The sequence below is a fragment of the Procambarus clarkii genome, chromosome 30 (assembly GCF_040958095.1).
Source record: "Procambarus clarkii isolate CNS0578487 chromosome 30, FALCON_Pclarkii_2.0, whole genome shotgun sequence".
NCBI classification, from domain to species: domain Eukaryota; kingdom Metazoa; phylum Arthropoda; class Malacostraca; order Decapoda; family Cambaridae; genus Procambarus; species Procambarus clarkii.
Window position 1 is genome coordinate 24,585,744 of NC_091179.1, and position 22,081 is coordinate 24,607,824.

General features: G+C 42.9%; 1 protein-coding gene across 10 annotated transcripts in view; it reads left to right on the forward strand.

Moving 5' to 3' along the window:
• LOC123765545 (uncharacterized) overlaps nt 1–22,081 on the forward strand; it is a 238,530-nt gene that overhangs the window by 115,276 nt on the left and 101,173 nt on the right. For all 10 annotated transcript variants that reach the window (XM_069334060.1, XM_069334059.1, XM_069334058.1 and 7 more), the window contains one exon: nt 17,708–17,931. In XM_069334060.1, the coding sequence (XP_069190161.1) occupies nt 17,708–17,931 (224 nt within the window). The remainder of the gene's footprint in view (nt 1–17,707; nt 17,932–22,081) is intronic.

Consider the following 22,081-nt stretch of genomic DNA (forward strand, 5'->3'; position numbering starts at 1 on the left):
TCTTTGGACTTTACCATCATAAAACATTTCATATAAATTAACTTAATTATCAATATTAAAGTAGAGTAAATGCGACCCTTCTATCACTTTCTGTCATCTGGACAATGTAGGCCAGGCGTCAGTGAGGAAGGAGGGGCAGCCATTGTTGATACTAAGACCACAGAGGCTCACGGGACCAATTCGGCTCCTGTTAATTTTACTTGGACGAAGTGTTATGGAAACCAAAGGTGTACCATTATCAACACGCTGTCAACAAATCAAGTTAAGTGTTCTTCCGAAACCCATTTATCTTTCATTTATGGCCATTAATGTCAGTATATAAGGTGACCCGGTTAGAGCACGAGGCAGCCTCAAACTAAAGGTAATTAGCCCAGGTCTTCATTGTTCCATGTACAGTGTTTCTCTGATATAGCTGTCATATATAGGAATCTGGCTTTACAGTTAGCGCCCTTTTGACAGGTCAAGACGAGGAAGCATGCTTTGTGCATCAGTTACCAGGGTGATGGAAGCTACCTCAAAGAGGGAAAATGTGGTGTCTACACCCTAGTTATACCTGGTGGACTAAGGCCTGTTGTACTATAAGATAAGGAACCTTTTCAATGTATGTAGTCTAATACTGTAGTTTGATTGGCTGCATATATATAAATTAAATTTATATAAACCCCCCTAATGTGTAGAGGATCGATTTGTGAGATTATGACATTATTGCAGAAATACAGTCCACTTATCATTATACAAATTGCTATCGAAGTATATAAATTAACGTAAATATATATTCATATAAATTAAATAAATATAAATCTCACAGGTCGGTTCCCACAACATAAGAATACCTGCCAGAGTCACGACGGTCTGTTGTCAGGAACCAACAGAACAACAGTGGTGGGGGTGTCGTCTGTTGGTGATGACGTCACAAGCTCTCAGTGTCTTAAACCTTACCTTCTTAGTAGTTGTTTTCTGCCTTCTTGTAGAGGCTCATTACATACGCTGTCTTCTTCAGTTGTTCTCCACTTACCTGAGACAATAGAGTGACTTCCCGGAGTGTGGGACGTCTGCAAGGACGAAGGTAATGTGGTGTTTACACGGGGGATCAAGGCTGTGGCCGTCTGCGCATGCTCGCTCACCGCTTCTGCCGCGCACGCATGCACGCGCACACACACACTGTGTGTGTGTGTTTTTGTTCAGAAAAACAGTTCAGAGGTTTGCCACTAGACTAGTCCCAGAACTAAAAGGCATAAGTTACGAGGAAAGGCTGCGTGAAATGCACCTCACGACACTGGAAGACAGAAGAGTAAGGGAAGACATGATCACTACCAACAAAGTTATCAGAGGAATTGACAGGGTAGACAAGGATAAACTGTTTAACACGGGAGGGACGCGAACAAGGGGACACAGGTGGAAACTGAGTACCCAAATGAGCCACAGAGACGTTAGAAAGAACTTTTTCAGTGTCAGAGTAGTTAACAGGTGGAATGCATTAGGCAGTGATGTAGTGGAGGCTGACTCCATACACAGTTTCAAATGTAGATATGATAGAGCCCAGTAGGCTCAGGAACCTGTACACCAGTTGATTGACGGTTGAGAGGCGGGACCAAAGAGCCAGAGCTCAACCCCCATAATTACAACTACGTAAGTACAACTAGGTGAGTGAGTACACACGCGTGTGTGTGGGGGGGGGGGGGGGAGGAGGGGGGGGGGGGCTTTCCACACAACTCAGTCTTTCGGCTGAGTTGATAGCACTTGGGAGTCGTAGTCCTCATGACCCTGGTTCGATTCCCGGCGGAGGCGGAAACAAATGGGCAAAGTTTCTTTCACCCTAATGTACCTGTTCACCTAGCAGTAAATAGGTACCTGGTAGTTAGACAGCTGCTTCCTGTGTGTGCGTGTGCGTGCGTGTGTGTGCGTGTGTGTGTGCGTGCGTGCGTGTGTGTGTGTGTGTGTGTGTGTGTGTGTGTGTGTGTGTGTGTGTGTGTGTGTGTGTGTGTGTGTGTGTGTGTGTGTGGGTGTGTGTGTGTGTGTGTGTATGTGTGTGTGTGTGTACTCACCTAATTGTGCTTGCGGGGGTTGAGCTCTGGCTCTTTGGTCCCGCCTCTCAACCGTCAATCAACTGGTGTACAGATTCCTGAGCCTACTGGGCTCTATCATATCTACATTTGAAACTGTGTATGGAGTCAGCCTCCACCACATCACTGCCTAATGCATTCCATTTACTAACTACTCTGACACTGAAAAAGTTCTTTCTAATGTCTCTGTGGCTCATTTGGGTACTCAGCTTCCACCTGTGTCCCCTTGTTCGCGTCCCTCCAGTGTTGAATAGTTTATCCTTGTTTACCCGGTCGATTCCCCTGAGGATTTTGTAGGTTGTGATCATGTCCCCCCTTACTCTTCTTTCTTCCAGTGTCGTAAGGTGCATTTCCCGCAGCCTTTCCTCATAACTCATGCCTCTTAGTTCTGGGACTAGTCTAGTAGCATACCTTTGGACTTTTTCCAGCTTCGTCTTGTGCTTGACAAGGTACGGGCTCCATGCTGGGGCCGCATACTCCAGGATTGGTCTTACATATGTGGTGTACAAGATGTGTGTGTGTGTGTGTGTGTGTGTGTGTGTGTGTGTGTGTGTGTGTGTGTGTGTGTGTGTGTGTGTGTGTGTGTGTGTGTGCGCGCGCGTGTGTGCGCGCGCTTGCGTGTGTGTGTACGCGCTCGACAGTGTCTACACACAGTGCCATCATGTTTAATTACAGGTGGGAGAGATCACCTTGTTACCAGAAATAGCTGTTGGGTGTCCCTTGCTGCTTCTACCTCTCCTACCATGCACACACTCACCAGTACACAGTGACACGAAAACAGATTTCACAATCAGAAAATGAGAAAGACCTGAGAGTGGACATGTAACAGCTGCTTGGTTGGTTGATGGAGTTCTGGGAGTTCTTCTACTCCCCAAGCCCGGCCCGAGGCCAGACTTGACTTGTGAGAGCTTGGTCCAACAGGCTGTTGCTTGGAGCGGCCCGCAGGCCCACATACCCACCACAGCCCGGCTGGTCCGGCACTCCTTGGAGGAAACAATCTAGTTTCCTCTTGAAGATGTCCACGGTTGTCTGCATATGGCATATTTGCAAATATCTGTGTATCCTTCAGGAATTTGGACAAAGGGTGTTTGTTGTTCTAGATCCAGTTACTGGGAACAAAAAGTTCCAAGTAGCACGGGCTATGGTGAGCCCGTAGTGGACTACCTGGCACAGGAGCGGGGCAAGTAGCACGGGCTATGGTGAGCCCGTAGTGGACTTACCTGGCACAGGAGCGGGGCAAGTAGCACGGGCTATGGTGAGCCCGTAGTGGACTTACCTGGCACAGGAGCGGGGCAAGTAGCACGGGCTATGGTGAGCCCGTAGTGGACTTACCTGGCACAGGAGCGGGGCAAGTAGCACGGGCTATGGTGAGCCCGTAGTGGACTTACCTGGCACAGGAGCGGGGCAAGTAGCACGGGCTATGGTGAGCCCGTAGTGGACTTACCTGGCACAGGAGCGGGGCAAGTAGCACGGGCTATGGTGAGCCCGTAGTGGACTTACCTGGCACAGGAGCGGGGCAAGTAGCACGGACTATGGTGAGCCCGTAGTGGACTTACCTGGCACAGGAGCGGGGCAAGTAGCACGGGCTATGGTGAGCCCGTAGTGGACTTACCTGGCACAGGAGCGGGGCAAGTAGCACGGGCTATGGTGAGCCCGTAGTGGACTACCTGGCACAGGAGCGGGGCAAGTAGCACGGGCTATGGTGAGCCCGTAGTGGACTACCTGGCACAGGAGCGGGGCAAGTAGCACGGTCTATGGTGAGCCCGTAGTGGACTTACCTGGCACAGGAGCGGTGTCCCTGGGGATAAAGAGGCTTTCCGGGCCTTATATACAGTGAAGGCGATTGATTGATTGATTGATAAAGATTAAGCCATCCAAGAGGTGGCACGGGCATGAATAACCCGAGGTGGATCTCCGCCTCCGTGAAGGCGGAGATCCACCTCTTAATATGCATCTCCAGCATGGAATCCTTACCTGACAAATGACGAAAAGAAACTAGAAAAAGTCCAATTAAGATATGCAACGATACTCGTTCCGGAGCTGAGGGGATTGAGCTGTGAGGAAAGACTGAGAGAACTGAATTTTACCACACTGGAGAACAGAAGAGATTGATGAAAAAAGGGACATGATAAAAACATGATAAAATGAAGGAAGATTTTTTATCATGGAGGGACATGATAAAAAAACATAAGATTTAAAGAGAGACTGCCAAGGTAGAGAAAGCAGCATTGCTCAAAGTTAGGAAGAGCAGAAGGAAGGGTCAACTATGGAAACTAGAGCGCAAATGAGCCAGAGACAGGCGATAAGTCACAATAACGTGGCTAAAGTAAGTTGACCAGACCACACACTAGAAGGTGAAGGGACGACGACGTCCCTTCGACTTGAGAATGGTCCACGACCGACCGAAACGTCGTCGTCCCTTCACCTTCTAGTCTGTGGTCTGGTCTACGAGCCAGAGACGTCAGATAGAAGTTTTCAGCGTTAGAACTGTCAATAACCGGAATAAGTTAGACGTAGATGTCGATGCAGGCGATGAGTCACAATAACGTGGCAGAAGTATGTTGACCAGACCACACACTAGAAATTGAAGGGACGACGACGTTTCGGTCCGTCCTGGACCATTCTCAAGTCGATAGATGTCGATGTTAATTCAGTTCAAAGTTTTACAATGTAAGTGTGATAAATGAGAAATGTGAGAAATGAGAAATGTGTCGTTGCATAAATCTAAGAACGTTCGGAAGGCGAGGCTTGGAGCCTAGTACGATGCTGCAAGCACATCTAGGCGAGTACACACACGCTGGCAGACCTCCTCCCCCCTTCATAACACTAACCTGCAGACAGCAATAAATAATTATATCTTAAAGATATTTAAAACATGTTTTGGCACCCTTTATTACACATAAAGGACACGCATTTCTCACAAACACGACATCAGAGACATATTTCTCACAAAGGAGTAGGAGACCTTTCTCGAACAAGACGTAAGAGAGGCAAATTTCTTGCACACAAGACGTAAAAGAAACGCATATCTCACAAATAAGACATAAATGAGATACATTTCTCAAACAAGACCTAAAAAGAGACATCACAAAACCCCAGACATTACAAATGTTAGGCTGTTAACATTCCTGGGTGATAGTTGTGTAACCGCTCGGCGCCATTTTCAACTGTCATCTGAAGTACAATGACTTAGATGTGATGTTGTAAGCATAATATAATAAAGTTTGAAATTTAGTGTGTTCACTAGAACCCCAAAATGAACACACTTCCCAGAACAGAAAACGCTCATTCAAATGTATACTCCTAAAGATTACATAACCCATAAAAAGCTTTTTAATTCCAGTCCGTTCTCGCATACAAAGATCCAAGCTCGTTAATTCAACGCCAAACCCCCTGTTTACGAATGAAAAGCGAATTACACTCGACTCACACCTGCTTGATGGGGTTCTGGAAGTTCTTCTACTCCCCAAGCCCGGCCCGAGGCCAGGCTCGACTTGTGAGAGTTTGGTCCACCAGGCTGTTGCTTGGAGCGACCCGCAGGCCCACATACCCACCACAGCCCGGCTGATCCGGAACTTCTCTTAGAAAACAGTCCAGTTTTCTCTTGAAGATGTCCACAGTTGTTCCGGCAATATTTCTTATAGTCGCTGGAAGGACGTTGAACAACCGCGGACCTCTGATGTTTGTACAGTGTTTTCTGATTGTGCCTATGGCACCTCTGCTCTTCACTGGTTCAATATTGCATTTTCTTCCATATCGTTCACTCCAGTACGTTGTTATTTTACTGTGTAGATTTGAGACCTGACCCTCCAGTATTTTCCTTGTGTATATTATTTGGTATCTCTCTCGTCTCCTTTCTAGTGAGTACATTTGGAGAGCTTTGAGACGATCCCAATAGTTTAGGTGTTTTATCTCGTCTATGCGTGCCGTATATGTTCTCTGTATTCCCTCTATTTCAGCAATCTCTCCTGCTCTGAAGGGGGAAGTGAGTACTGAGCAGTACTCAAGACGGGACAACACAAGTGACTTGAAGAGTACAACCATTGTGATGGGATCCCTGGATTTGAAAGTTCTCGTAATCCATCCTATCATTTTTCTGGCTAACGCAATATTTGCTTGGTTATGCTCCCTAAACGTTAGATCGTCGGACATCATTATTCCCAAATCCTTGACATGCTGTTTTTCTACTATGGGAAGATTTGATTGTGTTTTGTACCCTGTATTATGTTTCAGATCCTCATTTTTGCCGTACCTGAGTACCTGAAATTTACCACTGTTAAACATCATGTTATTTTCTGCTGTCCAATCGAAAACTTTGTTGACATCTGCTTGTAATTTTTCAATGTCTTCAGCAGAGGTAATTTTCATGCTGATTTTTGTGTCATCTGCGAAGGATGACACGAAGCTGTGACGTGTATTTTTGTCTATATCTGATATGAGAATAAGGAACAGCAGTGGTGCAAGGACTATACCTTGAGGTACAGAGCTTTTAACTTCGCTTGGAATCGATTTTATTTGATTGACTGTTACTCTTTGTGTTCTGTTCGACAGGAAATTGAGTATCCAGCGTCCTACTTTTCGAGTTATTCCCATTGACCTCATTTTGTGAGCTATCACCCCATGGTCACATTTGTCGAACGCCTTTGCAAAGTCTGTGTATACAACATCTGCATTTTGCTTTTCTTCTAGGGCTTCTGTGATTTTGTTATAGTGGTTGAGTAACTGTGACAGACAGGATCTTCCCGTTCTAAATCCAAGTTGTCCTGGGTTGTGCAACTCATTATATCTTGAGGTTATCTTGAGATGATTTCGGGGCTTTAGTGTCCCCGCGGCCCGGTCCTCGACCAGGCCTCCACCCCCCAGGAAGCAGCCCGTGACAGCTGACTAACTCCCAGGTACCTATTTACTGCTAGGTAACAGAGGCATTTAGGGTGAAAGAAACTTTGCCCATTTGTTTCTGCCTCGTGCGGGAATCGAACCCGCGCCACAGAATTACGAGTCCTGCGCGCTATCCACCAGGCTACGAGGCCCCTAACTGTTTCTAACATGTTGTAACTATGTTGTTGTTACAATGTTGTAACTAACATTGTTCACAACTGATGACGTCCGAACACTTCCGGAATAAGAGCTTTGCTCACGTCCTCTGTTTGGACCACAATTTTATAAATGCTTCACTCCACATACTTCAAATACAAATGATCGCCAACAGAACCTAAACACCTAACCTAACTCGATTACAATCGACTTGAGAATGGTCCAGGACGGACCGAAACGTCGTCGTCCCTTCACCTTCTAGTGTGTGGTTTGGTCAACATACTTCAGCCACGTTATTGTGACTCATCGCCTGCTCCTAACCTAACCTACGCCTAACTATATTATCATAGCAATATGGAAGTTGTAGTGAAGGACCTGGTGACTCTAGTGGGAGCCCTGAGGACAGAGTTGGACTCTCTGCGGGAGGAGGTGCGTCAGCTTAAAAAACAACGAGAAGTAACGAAGGAGGAGACCAGCAGTAAAGGGACCTCGTCTTGGAGAGTTGCGAAAGACAGGGGCCTTAAGAAGACTTTGATAAAGCCGCCTTCAAACGCCATAGCAACTTCAAATTCATTTGACGTTTTGGAGGACGAGTGCTGTGGAGAGACTGTGGATCGCGCAAAAGGGAAAGCAACGAAGAGAAAGGAAGCGCAGGCCCCTCAGAAAGTAAAGGAAGTACCTAAGCAAACATTAGTTGTGGGAGATTCCCAGATAAGGTATTTGGATAGAACGTTTTGTGCTAGAGATAGGGGGAACAGGTTAAGGGTTTGCTATCCCGGAGCTGGCATTGGTGATATTATAAACAACATGAATGATATTATTTCTGGTAATGGGAACAATCCCATTATTTGCATTAGCGTGGGAGGAAATGATGTTGGTCGAGTCAGGAGTGAGGAACTGATTCAGAGGTATAAAACAGCCATAGAGTTAGTTAGGAGCAAGGGAGGAATCCCGATCATATGTGGCATTCTTCCAAGAAAGGGAGTGGGAAATGAATGGATATCGAGGGCACTTGGTGTCAATTGCCGGCTGGAAAGATATTGCAAATCAAATGCAATATCTTTCATAGACAACTGGGAACACTTCTATGGAAGAAATGAAATGTATGCTCGTGATGGGGTGCATCTATCGAGAGCTGGGGTTGTTGCTGTTGCGAACTCGCTAGAAGAAGTGGTTAGAGGTGTTTGTTTGGGTTTAAACTGTTAGTAGATAGAGGTATGGGAATTGATTTGGAGGAAGGAGGTAATAAAAGTATGTGTTTGTGGGAGAAAGGAATTGGCAAAACGATCAGGGAAAGAGAAGGTCCGCAAAATAACAATTCACTTAGGGTATATTACACTAACAGTAGAAGTCTAAGAAATAAAATTAACGAATTAAATGCTCTTGTCTGCACAGAAAAAATAGATATTATTGCACTTACCGAAACGTGGATGAATGTAGAAAATAGAGAACTATTAGCTGAATATCAAATATATGGATTTAAACTATTTCACACAGATAGATATATTAGACGAGGAGGTGGAGTAGCCATATATGTTAGGGACAATTTGAAATGTAGTCTCAAAGAGGGAATCAAAACAGAGCCACACACAGAAACTATTTGGATTGAATTAAACGAAAAAGCTAATAATATTATAATAGGAGTAATATATAGGCCACCAAATTTAGACAGAATGGAAGCAAAGCATCTATGGGATGAAATATCTAGAGCATCTAGATCTAACAGTATTTATGTCATGGGTGACTTTAATTTTAGCGGAATAAACTGGTTGAACAAAACAGGGAATAGTGAAGCAGAAGATTTTCTAGAATTAATTGACGATTGCTTTCTTACGCAACACATTAAGGAACCAACACGGGAAAATAATATTTTAGATTTAGTGTTAACTAACAGGGAAACGCAAATTAATGACATCGAAATAGGGAGTGAGCTAGGGAGCAGTGATCACAAAGAAATCAGATTTAGCATAGAATGGAATAGACCAGTAGGAGAAAATTCTGTTAAAGTGCCAGATTTTCGAAAAGCTGATTTTAATAGCCTAAGAAATTTTTTGGGTCAAATTGATTGGAAAGGCTTGGGTATGGGGTGTGGGCCGGTCTTGGAGCGAGACATGAACCCAGCGATAGGTGACTTAAATGGGGATTTCGATGTGGATTCAATATATAACTTATTTAAGAATATTCTAAACAAAGCACAGGAACGTAGTATACCATACAAATTGAATAGATCGTATACTAATGACCCAAAGTGGATAACAAAGAATTTGAAGAACCTTATAGGTAAAAAGAGAGCTTGGTACAAAAGGATTAAAAATGGGGAGGTCACTTTAGAACAGGAATTCGTACAACTGGTTAGAAATGTTAAAAAAGAGATAAGGAAAGCAAAAAGAAACTATGAAGTTCGCATAGCAGGGCAAGCAAAGACAAATCCTAAAGGGTTTTTTCAGTTATATCGTACTAAGACTAGGGAAAGGATAGGTCCATTAAAAACTGAGACAGGTCAAATAACAGATAGTGATGAAGAGATGAGTAGTATTTTTAATAAATATTTTGTATCTGTATTTACTAAAGAGGAACTTAACAATATGCCTTCAGCCGAACAAGTCTATGTGGGTGGGGACGAGGACAGGTTGACGAGTTTAGCAGTTACCAGGGAGGATGTTCTTAAACAAATAGTAAAACTCAAACCAAACAAATCCCCAGGGCCGGATGAAGTGTTTGCTAGGGTGCTTAAAGAATGCAAAGAGGAGCTTTGTGACCCACTGTCAACCATATTTAATAAATCAATAGAGTCAGGCAGAGTGCCAGAGTTTTGGAAAGTTGCTAATGTGATACCAGTTTTTAAGAAAGGAGATAGATCACTTGCGTCTAACTATCGACCAATTAGCCTAACGTCTATTGTGGGAAAGTTACTCGAATCTATAATAGCAAATAAAATTCGTCTTCATCTTGAAAAACATAAATTAATAATTGAGTCGCAACATGGTTTTATAAATGGCCGTTCATGTTTAACAAATTTGTTATCTTTTTATTCTAGCATTGTTGAGGCAGTTGATAGTGGTAAGGATTGCGATGTTGTATACCTTGACTTTAGCAAAGCTTTTGATACAGTGCCACATGAAAGACTGATTAAAAAAATAGAGTCTCATGGTATTGGGGGTGCTATATTAAGCTGGATTAGGGCATGGCTATACCAAAGGAAACAGAGAGTTAGTATAAATGGAATCAAGTCAGAGTGGGAAAATGTTGTAAGTGGAGTGCCTCAAGGCTCTGTCCTGGGACCTCTGTTGTTTATAATATATATAAATGATTTAGATTCAGGTTTGAGTAGCAACATTTGCAAATTTGCCGATGATACGAAAATCGGTAGGGAAATTAATTCGGAGGAGGACTCACTATCACTTCAAGTTGATCTAGATAGGGTTTTGAAATGGTCAAAGGATTGGCAGATGCAGTTTAATGCTGATAAATGTAAAGTTCTGAGGTTAGGTAATGATGATAGAGTTACAAGATACGAGCTAGATGGTGTTGTGATTGCGAAGTCGGATTGCGAAAGGGATCTGGGAGTTATGATTAGTAAGAATTTAAAACAAAAGGATCAATGCATAAATGTTCGTAATAAGGCAAATCGGACACTTGGATTTATTAATCGCAGCGTTAGTAACAAGACACCTGGTGTGGTTCTCAAGCTATATCTTGCTCTAGTTAGGCCCCATTTAGATTATGCAGTTCAGTTTTGGTCGCCATATTATAGAATGGATATAAATTCACTTGAACGTGTCCAGCGTAGGATGACTAAGTTAATTCCCCAAATTAGAAATCTTTCATATGAAGAAAGATTAACAAAGCTTAAGTTGCATTCACTGGAAAGGCGAAGAGTTAGGGGTGACATGATAGAGGTTTACAAGTGGATGAATGGACATAACCGGGGGGATATTAATAGGGTATTAAAAGTATCAACACAGGACAGAACACGAAACAATGGATATAAATTGGATAAGTTTAGATTTAGGAAAGACTTGGGTAAATACTGGTTCAGTAACAGGGTTGTTGATTTGTGGAACCAATTGCCGCGTAACATTGTGGAGGTGGGGTCCCTCGATTGTTTCAAGCACGGGTTGGACAAGTATATGAGTGGGATTGGGTGGTTATAGAATAGGAGCTGCCTCGTATGGGCCAATAGGCCTTCTACAGTTACCTTTGTTCTTATGTTCTTATGTTCTTATGTTAACTACACACACAATTTTTATGTATAATAATATTAATTTATATACTAAGAAATACTGCATATTAATTTATATACTAAGAAATACTGCATATTAATTTATATACTAAGGAATACTGCATATTAATTTATATACTAAGAAATATTTATATACTGCTAATTTTAATATCCTAAGAAATTGTTTGGGTCAAACAGATTGGAAAGTCTTGGGCATAGGGGATTGGCCGGTCTTGGAGCAAGACGTGAACTCAGCGATATGTGATGTAAAGGAGGATTTCGATTTGGATTCAAAATATAGCTTATTTACAAATATTCTAAGCAAAGCACAGGAAAGTAGTATACCTTACACATTAAATAGATCAAATACAAATGACCCGAAATGGATAACAAAGGATCTGAAAAACCTTATAGGTAGAAAGAGAGCTTGGTACAAAAGGATTAAGAATAGGGAAGTCAGTTTAGAACAAGAATTCGCACAACTGGTTAGAAATGTTAAAAAAAGAGGTAAGGAGAGCAAAAAGAAACTATGAAAGTTCGTATAGCACGCCAGGCTATGCGAACTAAAGGTTTCTTCAGTTTCCTAAAGGTTTTTTCAGTTATATGGAACAAAGATTAGGGAAAGGATAGGTCCATTAAAAACTGAGACAGGTCAGATAACGGATAATGACGAAGAGATGAGTAATATTTTTAATAAATATTTTATCTCTGTATTTACTAAAGAAGAACTTAACTCTATGCCTTCACCCGAACAAGTCTATGTGGGTGGGGACGAGGACAGGTTGACTAGTTAAACAGTTACCAGGGATGATATTATTAAGAACATAAGAACAAAGGTAACTGTAGAAGGTCTATTGGCCCATACGAGGCAGCTCCTATCTATAACCACCCAATCCCACTCATATACATGTCCAACCCACGCTTGAAACAATCGAGGGACTCCTCCTCCACCACGTTATGCGGTAATTACATAAGAACATAAGAACAAAGGTAACTGCAGAAGGCCTATTGGCCCATACGAGGCAGCTCCTATTCTATAACCACCCAATCCCACTCATATACTTGTCCAACCCGTGCTTGAAACAATCGAGGGACCCCACCTCCACAATGTTACGCGGCAATTGGTTCCACAAATCAACAACCCTGTTACTGAACCAGTATTTACCCAAGTCTTTCCTAAATCTAAACTTATCCAATTTATATCCATTGTTTCGTGTTCTGTCCTGTGTTGATACTTTTAATACCCTATTAATATCCCCCCGGTTATGTCCATTCATCCACTTGTAAACCTCTATCATGTCACCCCTAACTCTTCGCCTTTCCAGTGAATGCAACTTAAGCTTTGTTAATCTTTCTTCATATGAAAGATTTCTAATTTGGGGAATTAACTTAGTCATCCTACGCTGGACACGTTCAAGTGAATTTATATCCATTCTATAATATGGCGACCAAAACTGAACTGCATAATCTAAATGGGGCCTAACTAGAGCAAGAAATAGCTTGAGAACCACACCAGGTGTCTTGTTACTAACGCTGCGATTAATAAATCCAAGTGTCCGATTTGCCTTATTACGAACATTTATGCATTGATCCTTTTGTTTTAAATTCTTACTAATCATAACTCCCAGATCCCTTTCGCAATCCGACTTCGCAATCACAACACCATCTAGCTCGTATCTTGTAACTCTATCATCATTACCTAACCTCAGAACTTTACATTTATCAGCATTAAACTGCATCTGCCAATCCTTTGACCATTTCAAAACCCTATCTAGATCAACTTGAAGTGATAGTGAGTCCTCCTCCGAATTAATTTCCCTACCGATTTTCGTATCATCGGCAAATTTGCAAATGTTGCTACTCAAACCTGAATCTAAATCATTTATATATATTATAAACAACAGAGGTCCCAGGACAGAGCCTTGAGGCACTCCACTTACAACATTTTCCCACTCTGACTTGATTCCATTTATACTAACTCTCTGTTTCCTTTGGTATAGCCATGCCCTAATCCAGCTTAATATAGCACCCCCAATACCATGAGACTCTATCTTTTTAATCAGTCTTTCATGTGGCACTGTATCAAAAGCTTTGCTAAAGTCAAGGTATACAACATCGCAATCCTTACCACTATCAACTGCCTCAACAATGCTAGAATAAAAAGATAACAAATTTGTTAAACATGAACGGCCATTTATAAAACCATGTTGCGACTCAATTATCAATTTATGTTTTTCAAGATGAAGACGAATTTTATTTGCTATTATAGATTCGAGTAACTTTCCCACAATAGACGTTAGGCTAATTGGTCGATAGTTAGACGCAAGTGATCTATCTCCTTTCTTAAAAACTGGTATCACATTAGCAACTTTCCAAAACTCTGGCACTCTGCCTGACTCTATTGATTTATTAAACATGGTTGACAGTGGGTCACAAAGCTCCTCTTTGCATTCCCTAAGCACCCTAGCAAACACTTCATCCGGCCCTGGGGATTTGTTTGGTTTGAGTTTTACTATTTGTTTAAGAACATCCTCCCTGGTAACTGCTAAACTCGTCAACCTGTCCTTGTCCCCACCCACATAGACTTGTTCGGCTGAAGGCATATTGTTAAGTTCCTCTTTAGTAAATACAGATACAAAATATTTATTAAAAATACTACTCATCTCTTCATCACTATCTGTTATTTGACCTGTCTCAGTTTTTAATGGACCTATCCTTTCCCTAGTCTTAGTACGATATAACTGAAAAAACCCTTTAGGATTTGTCTTTGCTTGCCCTGCTATGCGAACTTCATAGTTTCTTTTTGCTTTCCTTATCTCTTTTTTAACATTTCTAACCAGTTGTACGAATTCCTGTTCTAAAGTGACCTCCCCATTTTTAATCCTTTTGTACCAAGCTCTCTTTTTACCTATAAGGTTCTTCAAATTCTTTGTTATCCACTTTGGGTCATTAGTATACGATCTATTCAATTTGTATGGTATACTACGTTCCTGTGCTTTGTTTAGAATATTCTTAAATAAGTTATATATTGAATCCACATCGAAATCCCCATTTAAGTCACCTATCGCTGGGTTCATGTCTCGCTCCAAGACCGGCCCACACCCCATACCCAAGCCTTTCCAATCAATTTGACCCAAAAAATTTCTTAGGCTATTAAAATCAGCTTTTCGAAAATCTGGCACTTTAACAGAATTTTCTCCTACTGGTCTATTCCATTCTATGCTAAATCTGATTTCTTTGTGATCACTGCTCCCTAGCTCACTCCCTATTTCGATGTCATTAATTTGCGTTTCCCTGTTAGTTAACACTAAATCTAAAATATTATTTTCCCGTGTTGGTTCCTTAATGTGTTGCGTAAGAAAGCAATCGTCAATTAATTCTAGAAAATCTTCTGCTTCCCTATTCCCTGTTTTGTTCAACCAGTTTATTCCGCTAAAATTAAAGTCACCCATGACATAAATACTGTTAGATCTAGATGCTCTAGATATTTCATCCCATAGATGCTTTGCTTCCATTCTGTCTAAATTTGGTGGCCTATATATTACTCCTATTATAATATTTTTAGCTTTTTCGTTTAATTCAATCCAAATAGTTTCTGTGTGTGGCTCTGTTTTGATTCCCTCTTTGAGACTACATTTCAAATTGTCCCTAACATATATGGCTACTCCACCTCCTCGTCTAATATATCTATCTGTGTGAAATAGTTTAAATCCATATATTTGATATTCAGCTAATAGTTCTCTATTTTCTACATTCATCCACGTTTCGGTAAGTGCAATAATATCTATTTTTTCTGTGCAGACAAGAGCATTTAATTCGTTAATTTTATTTCTTAGACTTCTACTGTTAGTGTAATATACCCTAAGTGAATTGTTATTTTGCGGACCTTCTCTTTCCCTGATCGTTTTGCCAATTCCTTTCTCCCACAAACACATACTTTTATTACCTCCTTCCTCCAAATCAATTCCCATACCTCTATCTACTAACAGTTTAAACCCAAACAAACACCTCTAACCACTTCTTCTAGCGAGTTCGCAACAGCAACAACCCCAGCTCTCGATAGATGCACCCCATCACGAGCATACATTTCATTTCTTCCATAGAAGTGTTCCCAGTTGTCTATGAAAGATATTGCATTTGATTTGCAATATCTTTCCAGCCGGCAATTGACACCAAGTGCCCTCGATATCCATCCATTTCCCACTCCCTTTCTTGGAAGAATGCCACATATGATCGGGATTCCTCCCTTGCTCCTAACTAACTCTATGGCTGTTTTATACCTCTGAATCAGTTCCTCACTCCTGACTCGACCAACATCATTTCCTCCCACGCTAATGCAAATAATGGGATTGTTCCCATTACCAGCCATAATATCATTCATGTTGTTTATAATATCACCAATGCCAGCTCCGGGATAGCAAACCCTTAACCTGTTCCCCCTATCTCTAGCACAAAACGTTCTATCCAAATACCTTATCTGGGAATCTCCCACAACTAATGTTTGCTTAGGTACTTCCTTTACTTTCTGAGGGGCCTGCGCTTCCTTTCTCTTCGTTGCTTTCCCTTTTGCGCGATCCACAGTCTCTCCACAGCACTCGTCCTCCAAAACGTCAAATGAATTTGAAGTTGCTATGGCGTTTGAAGGCGGCTTTATCAAAGTCTTCTTAAGGCCCCTGTCTTTCGCAACTCTCCAAGACGAGGTCCCTTTACTGCTGGTCTCCTCCTTCGTTACTTCTCGTTGTTTTTTAAGCTGACGCACCTCCTCCCGCAGAGAGTCCAACTCTGTCCTCAGGGCTCCCACTAGAGTCACCAGGTCCTTCACTACAACTTCCATATTGCTATGATAATATAACAATTGATTCCACAAATCAATAATCCTGTTACCGAACCAGTATTTACCCAACTCTTTCCTAAAGCTAAACTTATCCAATTTGATAGGGTTTTGAAATGGTCAAAGGATTGGCGGATGCAGTTTAATGCTGATAAATGTAAAGTTCTGAGGTTAGGTAATGATGATAGAGTTACAAGATACGAGCTAGATGGTGTTGAGATTGCGAAGTCGGATTGCGAAAGGGATCTGGGAGTTATGATTAGTAAGAATTTAAAACAAAAGGATCAATGCATAAATCTTCGTAATAAGGCAAATCGGACACTTGGATTTATTAATCGCAGCGTTAGTAACAAGACACCTGGTGTGGTTCTCAAACTATATCTTGCTCTAGTTAAGCCCCATTTAGATTATGCAGTTCAGTTTTGTTCGCCATATTATAGAATGGATATAAATTCACTTGAATGTGTCCAGCGTAGGATGACTAAGTTAATTCCCCAAATTAGAAATCTTTCATATGAAGAAAAATTAACAAAGCTTAAGTTGCATTCACTGGAAAGCCGAAGAGTTAGGGGTGACATGATAGAGGTTTACAAGTGGGTGAATGGACATAACAAACGGGATATTAATAGGGTATTAAAAGTATCAACACAAGACAGAACTCGAAACAATTGGTATAAATTGGATAAGTTTAGATTTAGGAAAGACTTGGGTAAATACTGGTTCAGTAACAGGGTTGTTGATTTGTGGAACCAATTGCCGCGTAACGTGGTGGATGTGGGGTCCCTCGATTGTTTCAAGCGCGGGTTGGACAAGTATATGAGTGGGATTGGGTGGTTATAGATAGGAGCTGCCTCGTATGGGCCAATAGGCCTTCTGCAGTTACCTTTGTTCTTATGTATATACTGTACCTACAATTTTCTCTCATCTTCTTTTTTTCATTCCATGTAACTGTTATCATTTTTTTGTCTATAAATTTTGCAAGTATTTACCTCCTTAAAATTTTCTTAGATTAAGGACCTGCCCGAAACGCTGCGCGTACTAGTGGCTTTACAAGACTGTAATTACCATATCATGTATCCTCACATTCACAATGTACATTCTTGTATATGCATAAATAAATAAATAAAATAAATAAATAAATAAATAAATTTGTGGAACCAATTACCGCGTAACGTGGTGGAGGTGGTGTCTCTCTATTGTATCAAACGTGGGTTGGACATGTATATGAGTGGGATTGGGTGGTTATAGATAGGAGCTGCCTCGTATGGGCCAATAGGCCTTCTGCAATTACCTTTGTTCTTATACGAGAACAAGCCAGTATGTTACAATTAATGAATGCATCTGGAGAGGACAGCCGCTGTTTTTAACAGCTTAGTGTGAGGACGGGTTCACAGTTACAGCCTCGCTCCTGTGCCAGGTAAGTCCACTACGGGCTCACCATAGCCCGTGCTACCTGGAACTTTTTGTTCTTAGTAGCTGAATCTTAAACAACAGAGGAGGGGTTGGATAAATTCACAGGTGATTTGATGTTAACCGTTTTGTTTCTTCTTGTTGCAGTTCGAGCGGGCAGCGTCATTTTTTTAGTGGGCGTGGGTTCCCTGGTATGTTGGAAACTATGGGAACACTGGAGGAAAGGAGCGGGCGGCCCCACCACGCCGCCGCCCACGCCCACCGCCACACCACCAGCGCGCCGCCCTCGAGGCATCCTAGCATCACTCCTGGAGGAGGATCTCGTGCAGGATCCAGATGATTTCGAAGATGAGGACCCTGCTTTCATCCAGGTAAAAGAGGGGGGTTGACAGGGGTGGGGAAGGGAAATAATTACTTATTTAATGTCATAATTTGAGGTTTATACCTCATATACCTCACTGAGGTATATACCTCGCCAGAATTGGTTCATACCTCATCAATGACTCGCCAGAACTGGTTCATACATGGAGTATACCTAGAGTGGGCTCTGGAAATTCTTGTATTCCCCCAAGCCCGGCCTGAGGCCAAGATTGGCTTGAGATATCTTGGTCCAACAGGCTGTTGCTTGGAGTGGCCCACAGGCCCACATGGCTATAGCCTCTTCAGATCTTGTTTACATCTGTGCCTTGGGACGTATTAGATTCTTTATGACATTTGATTACCACCAAGAGGGTTAAAGAACACGTTTGTTGTAATATATATTTCTGTGTCACTGTTTCGGGTGATTATCTCAACAACCTCTTCAAGGTTTCTCGTGACACATAGGCCTATACCTCGGGCTTATATTCCATGGTATTTTATTCCCAGGTTTTGGCGTCCACAATTATATATATTTATATTTGGAGACAGTATATAGGACATTTGTAATGTTAATAGGACTGTCACAGTGGACATCAGTTTTGCAATAGAAATGGCCCTTTAATTACGTTTGAATGAAGCACTTGTAGCTCAGTAGAAGCGACGATGTTTCGGTCCGTTCTGGACCAAGGGTCCCGGTAGTACAGCCGGGTTCGGTCTCTATGCACAATCGAGAATTCCAGGTTCGAATCCTATATGGGACAGAAATGGTTGGGCACATTTCCTTTCACCTAATGACTCTGTTCACCTAGCAGTAAGTAGGTACTCAGGATTTAGTCAGCTTGTTGGGGCATTGCATCCTGGGCGGGGTCAGTAATTCGGCCTGGGGGGGGGGGGGAATTCGACCTGGGGGTCTTGATAAAAAAAAAGGCCAAACATGTATGAATACACTCTGGCTTCCTGTCCCCCGACACAATGAACTAAAAAAAAATTATCAAGCCACTACATAAGTATTACCTCAATGGAGGTATTACATATGCAGCCCATCCTCCGAATAGACAATACGTTTTAATACTAACTGAAATAAGTACAATTCTGACTATCAGCATAGTACATAAATACACTTAATTGCCAGCATCACACCAAAATATTGTGAATATTAGAGTTTACCTGAAAAGCTATATAGAAAACCACGACCTATCCTAACCATGGGAGTGTAGGAGTTGGTAAGTAAGTAATTATCAAATGAAGGCACCAAACCGGGAAGACTATGTAGCACCATCAAAGTGCGAAATAATCAGAGGGCGCTAAATATCACCAAGAATGCCAATACGAGAACAGAAACGCATAAGACAAACGATATCAAAAGTATCCGATTCACCAAGAATTCTATCGAGGGATAAGTGACTGCGAGGGACGGTTGGAAAGCAAGACACACGCTTGTCCTGGAAGTCAGGACATTCAACAAGGATATGCACAACTGTAAGAGGGACAACGCAATTTAGACAATAAGGAGTATTGTGGCGCTCCATTAAGTGGCCGTGAGTTAAGCGAGTATGGCCAATCTGCAACCTTGCTAGAGCAGTTTCCCACCGCAGGTTACGGTGGCAGGAGGAAGGCCACGGGGACACACTACGTTTAAGAGTGCGCAGCTTGTTACCAACTACAGAAGACCAACAATCCTGCCAACGGGCAAGGATGGAGGAATGAATAACAGGATAAAAGTTGGAATAAGGAATACCTTTACAGGAGATAAGGCAAAAACGGATAGCTTCCCTAGTGGCAGCATCCGCACGCTCATTTAAAGAAACACCAATATGGCTGGGAACCCAGCAAAACTCTACTGATTTAAATTTAATAGAAATAAGAAACAGCCAATGTTGAATCTCAATGACCACCGGATGGACAAAATTAGAGGACCCTAGAGCCATGAGGGCACTACGAGAGTCAACTACAACCACAAAGGAGGATCGACGATGAGAAAGCAAGAGGCGGAGAGAATAGCATAAAGTTCTGCTGTGAAGACGCTAGCCTCCGAAGGGAGGCGACACATATAAGTGCGGTCAGGAAAAACAACAGAGTAGCCCACACCGTTCGCAGACTTAGACCCATTGGTGAAAATGGAAACAGAGTGGGAGTGCGAAGAAAAGTGCTCAAGGAAAAGGAGTTTCAGAATTGTAGGAGGGGTAAAAGCCTTAGTGATGCTGGTCAAGGATGTACAAAACTTTGGAAGGGGACTCTCCATGGGGGCAAGAAAGGAACAATACGAGGAGAAACATTAGAAATACGAACAGAAAGGGAATCCTGTAAGTGAGATAAACGGACAGAAAGAGGGAGGCGATGAAGAGGAACAGGAACCACAGGAGCGGGTAAAAGTTAAAGCACAACAAAGGCAAGAGAAAGGATGTTGTAAGGACCGCGCAAGATAGCGAAGACAGTAGTGCTCACGGCGGTCCTGGAGAGAGAGGAAGCCAGTGTCAACATACAAACTGAGGGGGGGAGTCAAACGAAAGCCACCAGAGCTGAGACGCAACCCAGTATGGTGCAAAGCATCAAAATGGCGAAGAGTAGAAGGAGAAGCAGAAGAGTATGCAGGGCAACCATAATCGAGTTTAGACAGGACCAGAGAGGAGTGCAAATAGAGGAGCGTGCACCTATCCGCTCCCCAAGAAGTATGGGACAAAACCTTAAGTAGGTTAAGGGCCTTAGAGCATTCAACTCGGAGGTAAGAGACATGGGGAGACCAAGACAAACGAGTGTCAAGATTAACCCCAAAAGCTTAGCGGAACCCCTGTACACAAGGGGATGACCATAAAGCGACAAAGAGGGATGAAGAACGACATGCTTCCGAGTAAAAGTCATAGCACAAGTCTTAGACACAGAGAACTTGAAGCCATGATCGGTGGCCCAAGATGATGGCATCAATTGCAAGTTGAAGCCTCCGTTGAAGGAGAGGTGAATCATCACCCTGACAGCAAAAGGTAAGATCGTCAACAATGAGAGCGGAGAAGATGCCAGAAGGAAGAGAGGAAAGAAGACCTTTGAGGGCAACTAGAAAAAGAGTAGTGCTCAGAACACTACCCTGGGGCACACCCTCATACTGCCTAAAAGGGGCAGAGAGAGTGGTTCCAAGCCTCACACAAAAGGAACGACGAAAGAGGAAACTTTGGAGGAAGAGAGGGAGATTCCCACGAAGGCCAAAAGAATGAAGTTGAGACAGAACATGATACCGTCAGGTAGTGTCGTAAGCCTTTTCCAGGTCAAAAAGGCCAGCAACAACGGAGGTCTTCGCAGCAAAAGCAGCACGAATATAGACCTCCAAGTTCACCAGGACATCCGTTGTGCTGCGGCACTTGTGAAAACCAAATTGAGAAGGGGAGAGGTGGTGATAGGGTTCCAAGAACCACATCAAACGAACGTTAACCATATGTTCAAAGAGCTTGCAGACACAACTCGCGAGGGCAATAGGGCGGAAGTCCTTGGGGGATGACCCGAGAGATCCTGGTTTCCGAACATGGAGGACAACAGCATCGAGCCAGTCCTCAGGGACTGACGACGACTCCCAGACCCGATTGTACAGACTCAGTAAATACTGAGACGTGCATGGAGGGAGATGGCGAAGCATTTCATAATGAATGCCATCGGAGCCTACCACCGTAGAACTGCAGAGGGTAAGGGCAGACTGAAGCTCAGAGAGAGAGAAGGGATCGTTATTGGGAAGGCGAAGATGGGTACCGAAATCTAAAGGGCAAGATTCAAGAATAGGCTTACGAAGAAGGAAGGATTGGGGAAGATGAGAACCAGAACTAACAGATGAAAAGTGGGAACCCAGTTCGGTCGCGACCTGCAACGGGCCCGCCACAAGAGCACCACGGAGGCGAAGGACCAGCGAGACATCGGGAACGAACTTACCCGCTATCTTGCGGATACGCTTCCAGACAAGTGGCAGAGGAGTTTCGGACGTAACGGTGGAGACATAAGACATCCAGCATGCACGTTTAGCAGCATGGATGGTCCTATGGGCCACCGCACTTGCCTTCCGAAACAGAAGAAAGGACTCAACCGTCTGCCGGCGGTGATGCCTCTTCCAGGCTGCACGCTTACAGCGTGCAGCCATTCCCCGAGAGGAAGAGTGAGGAATAGAGTGGAGGGCAGCGTCAAAGA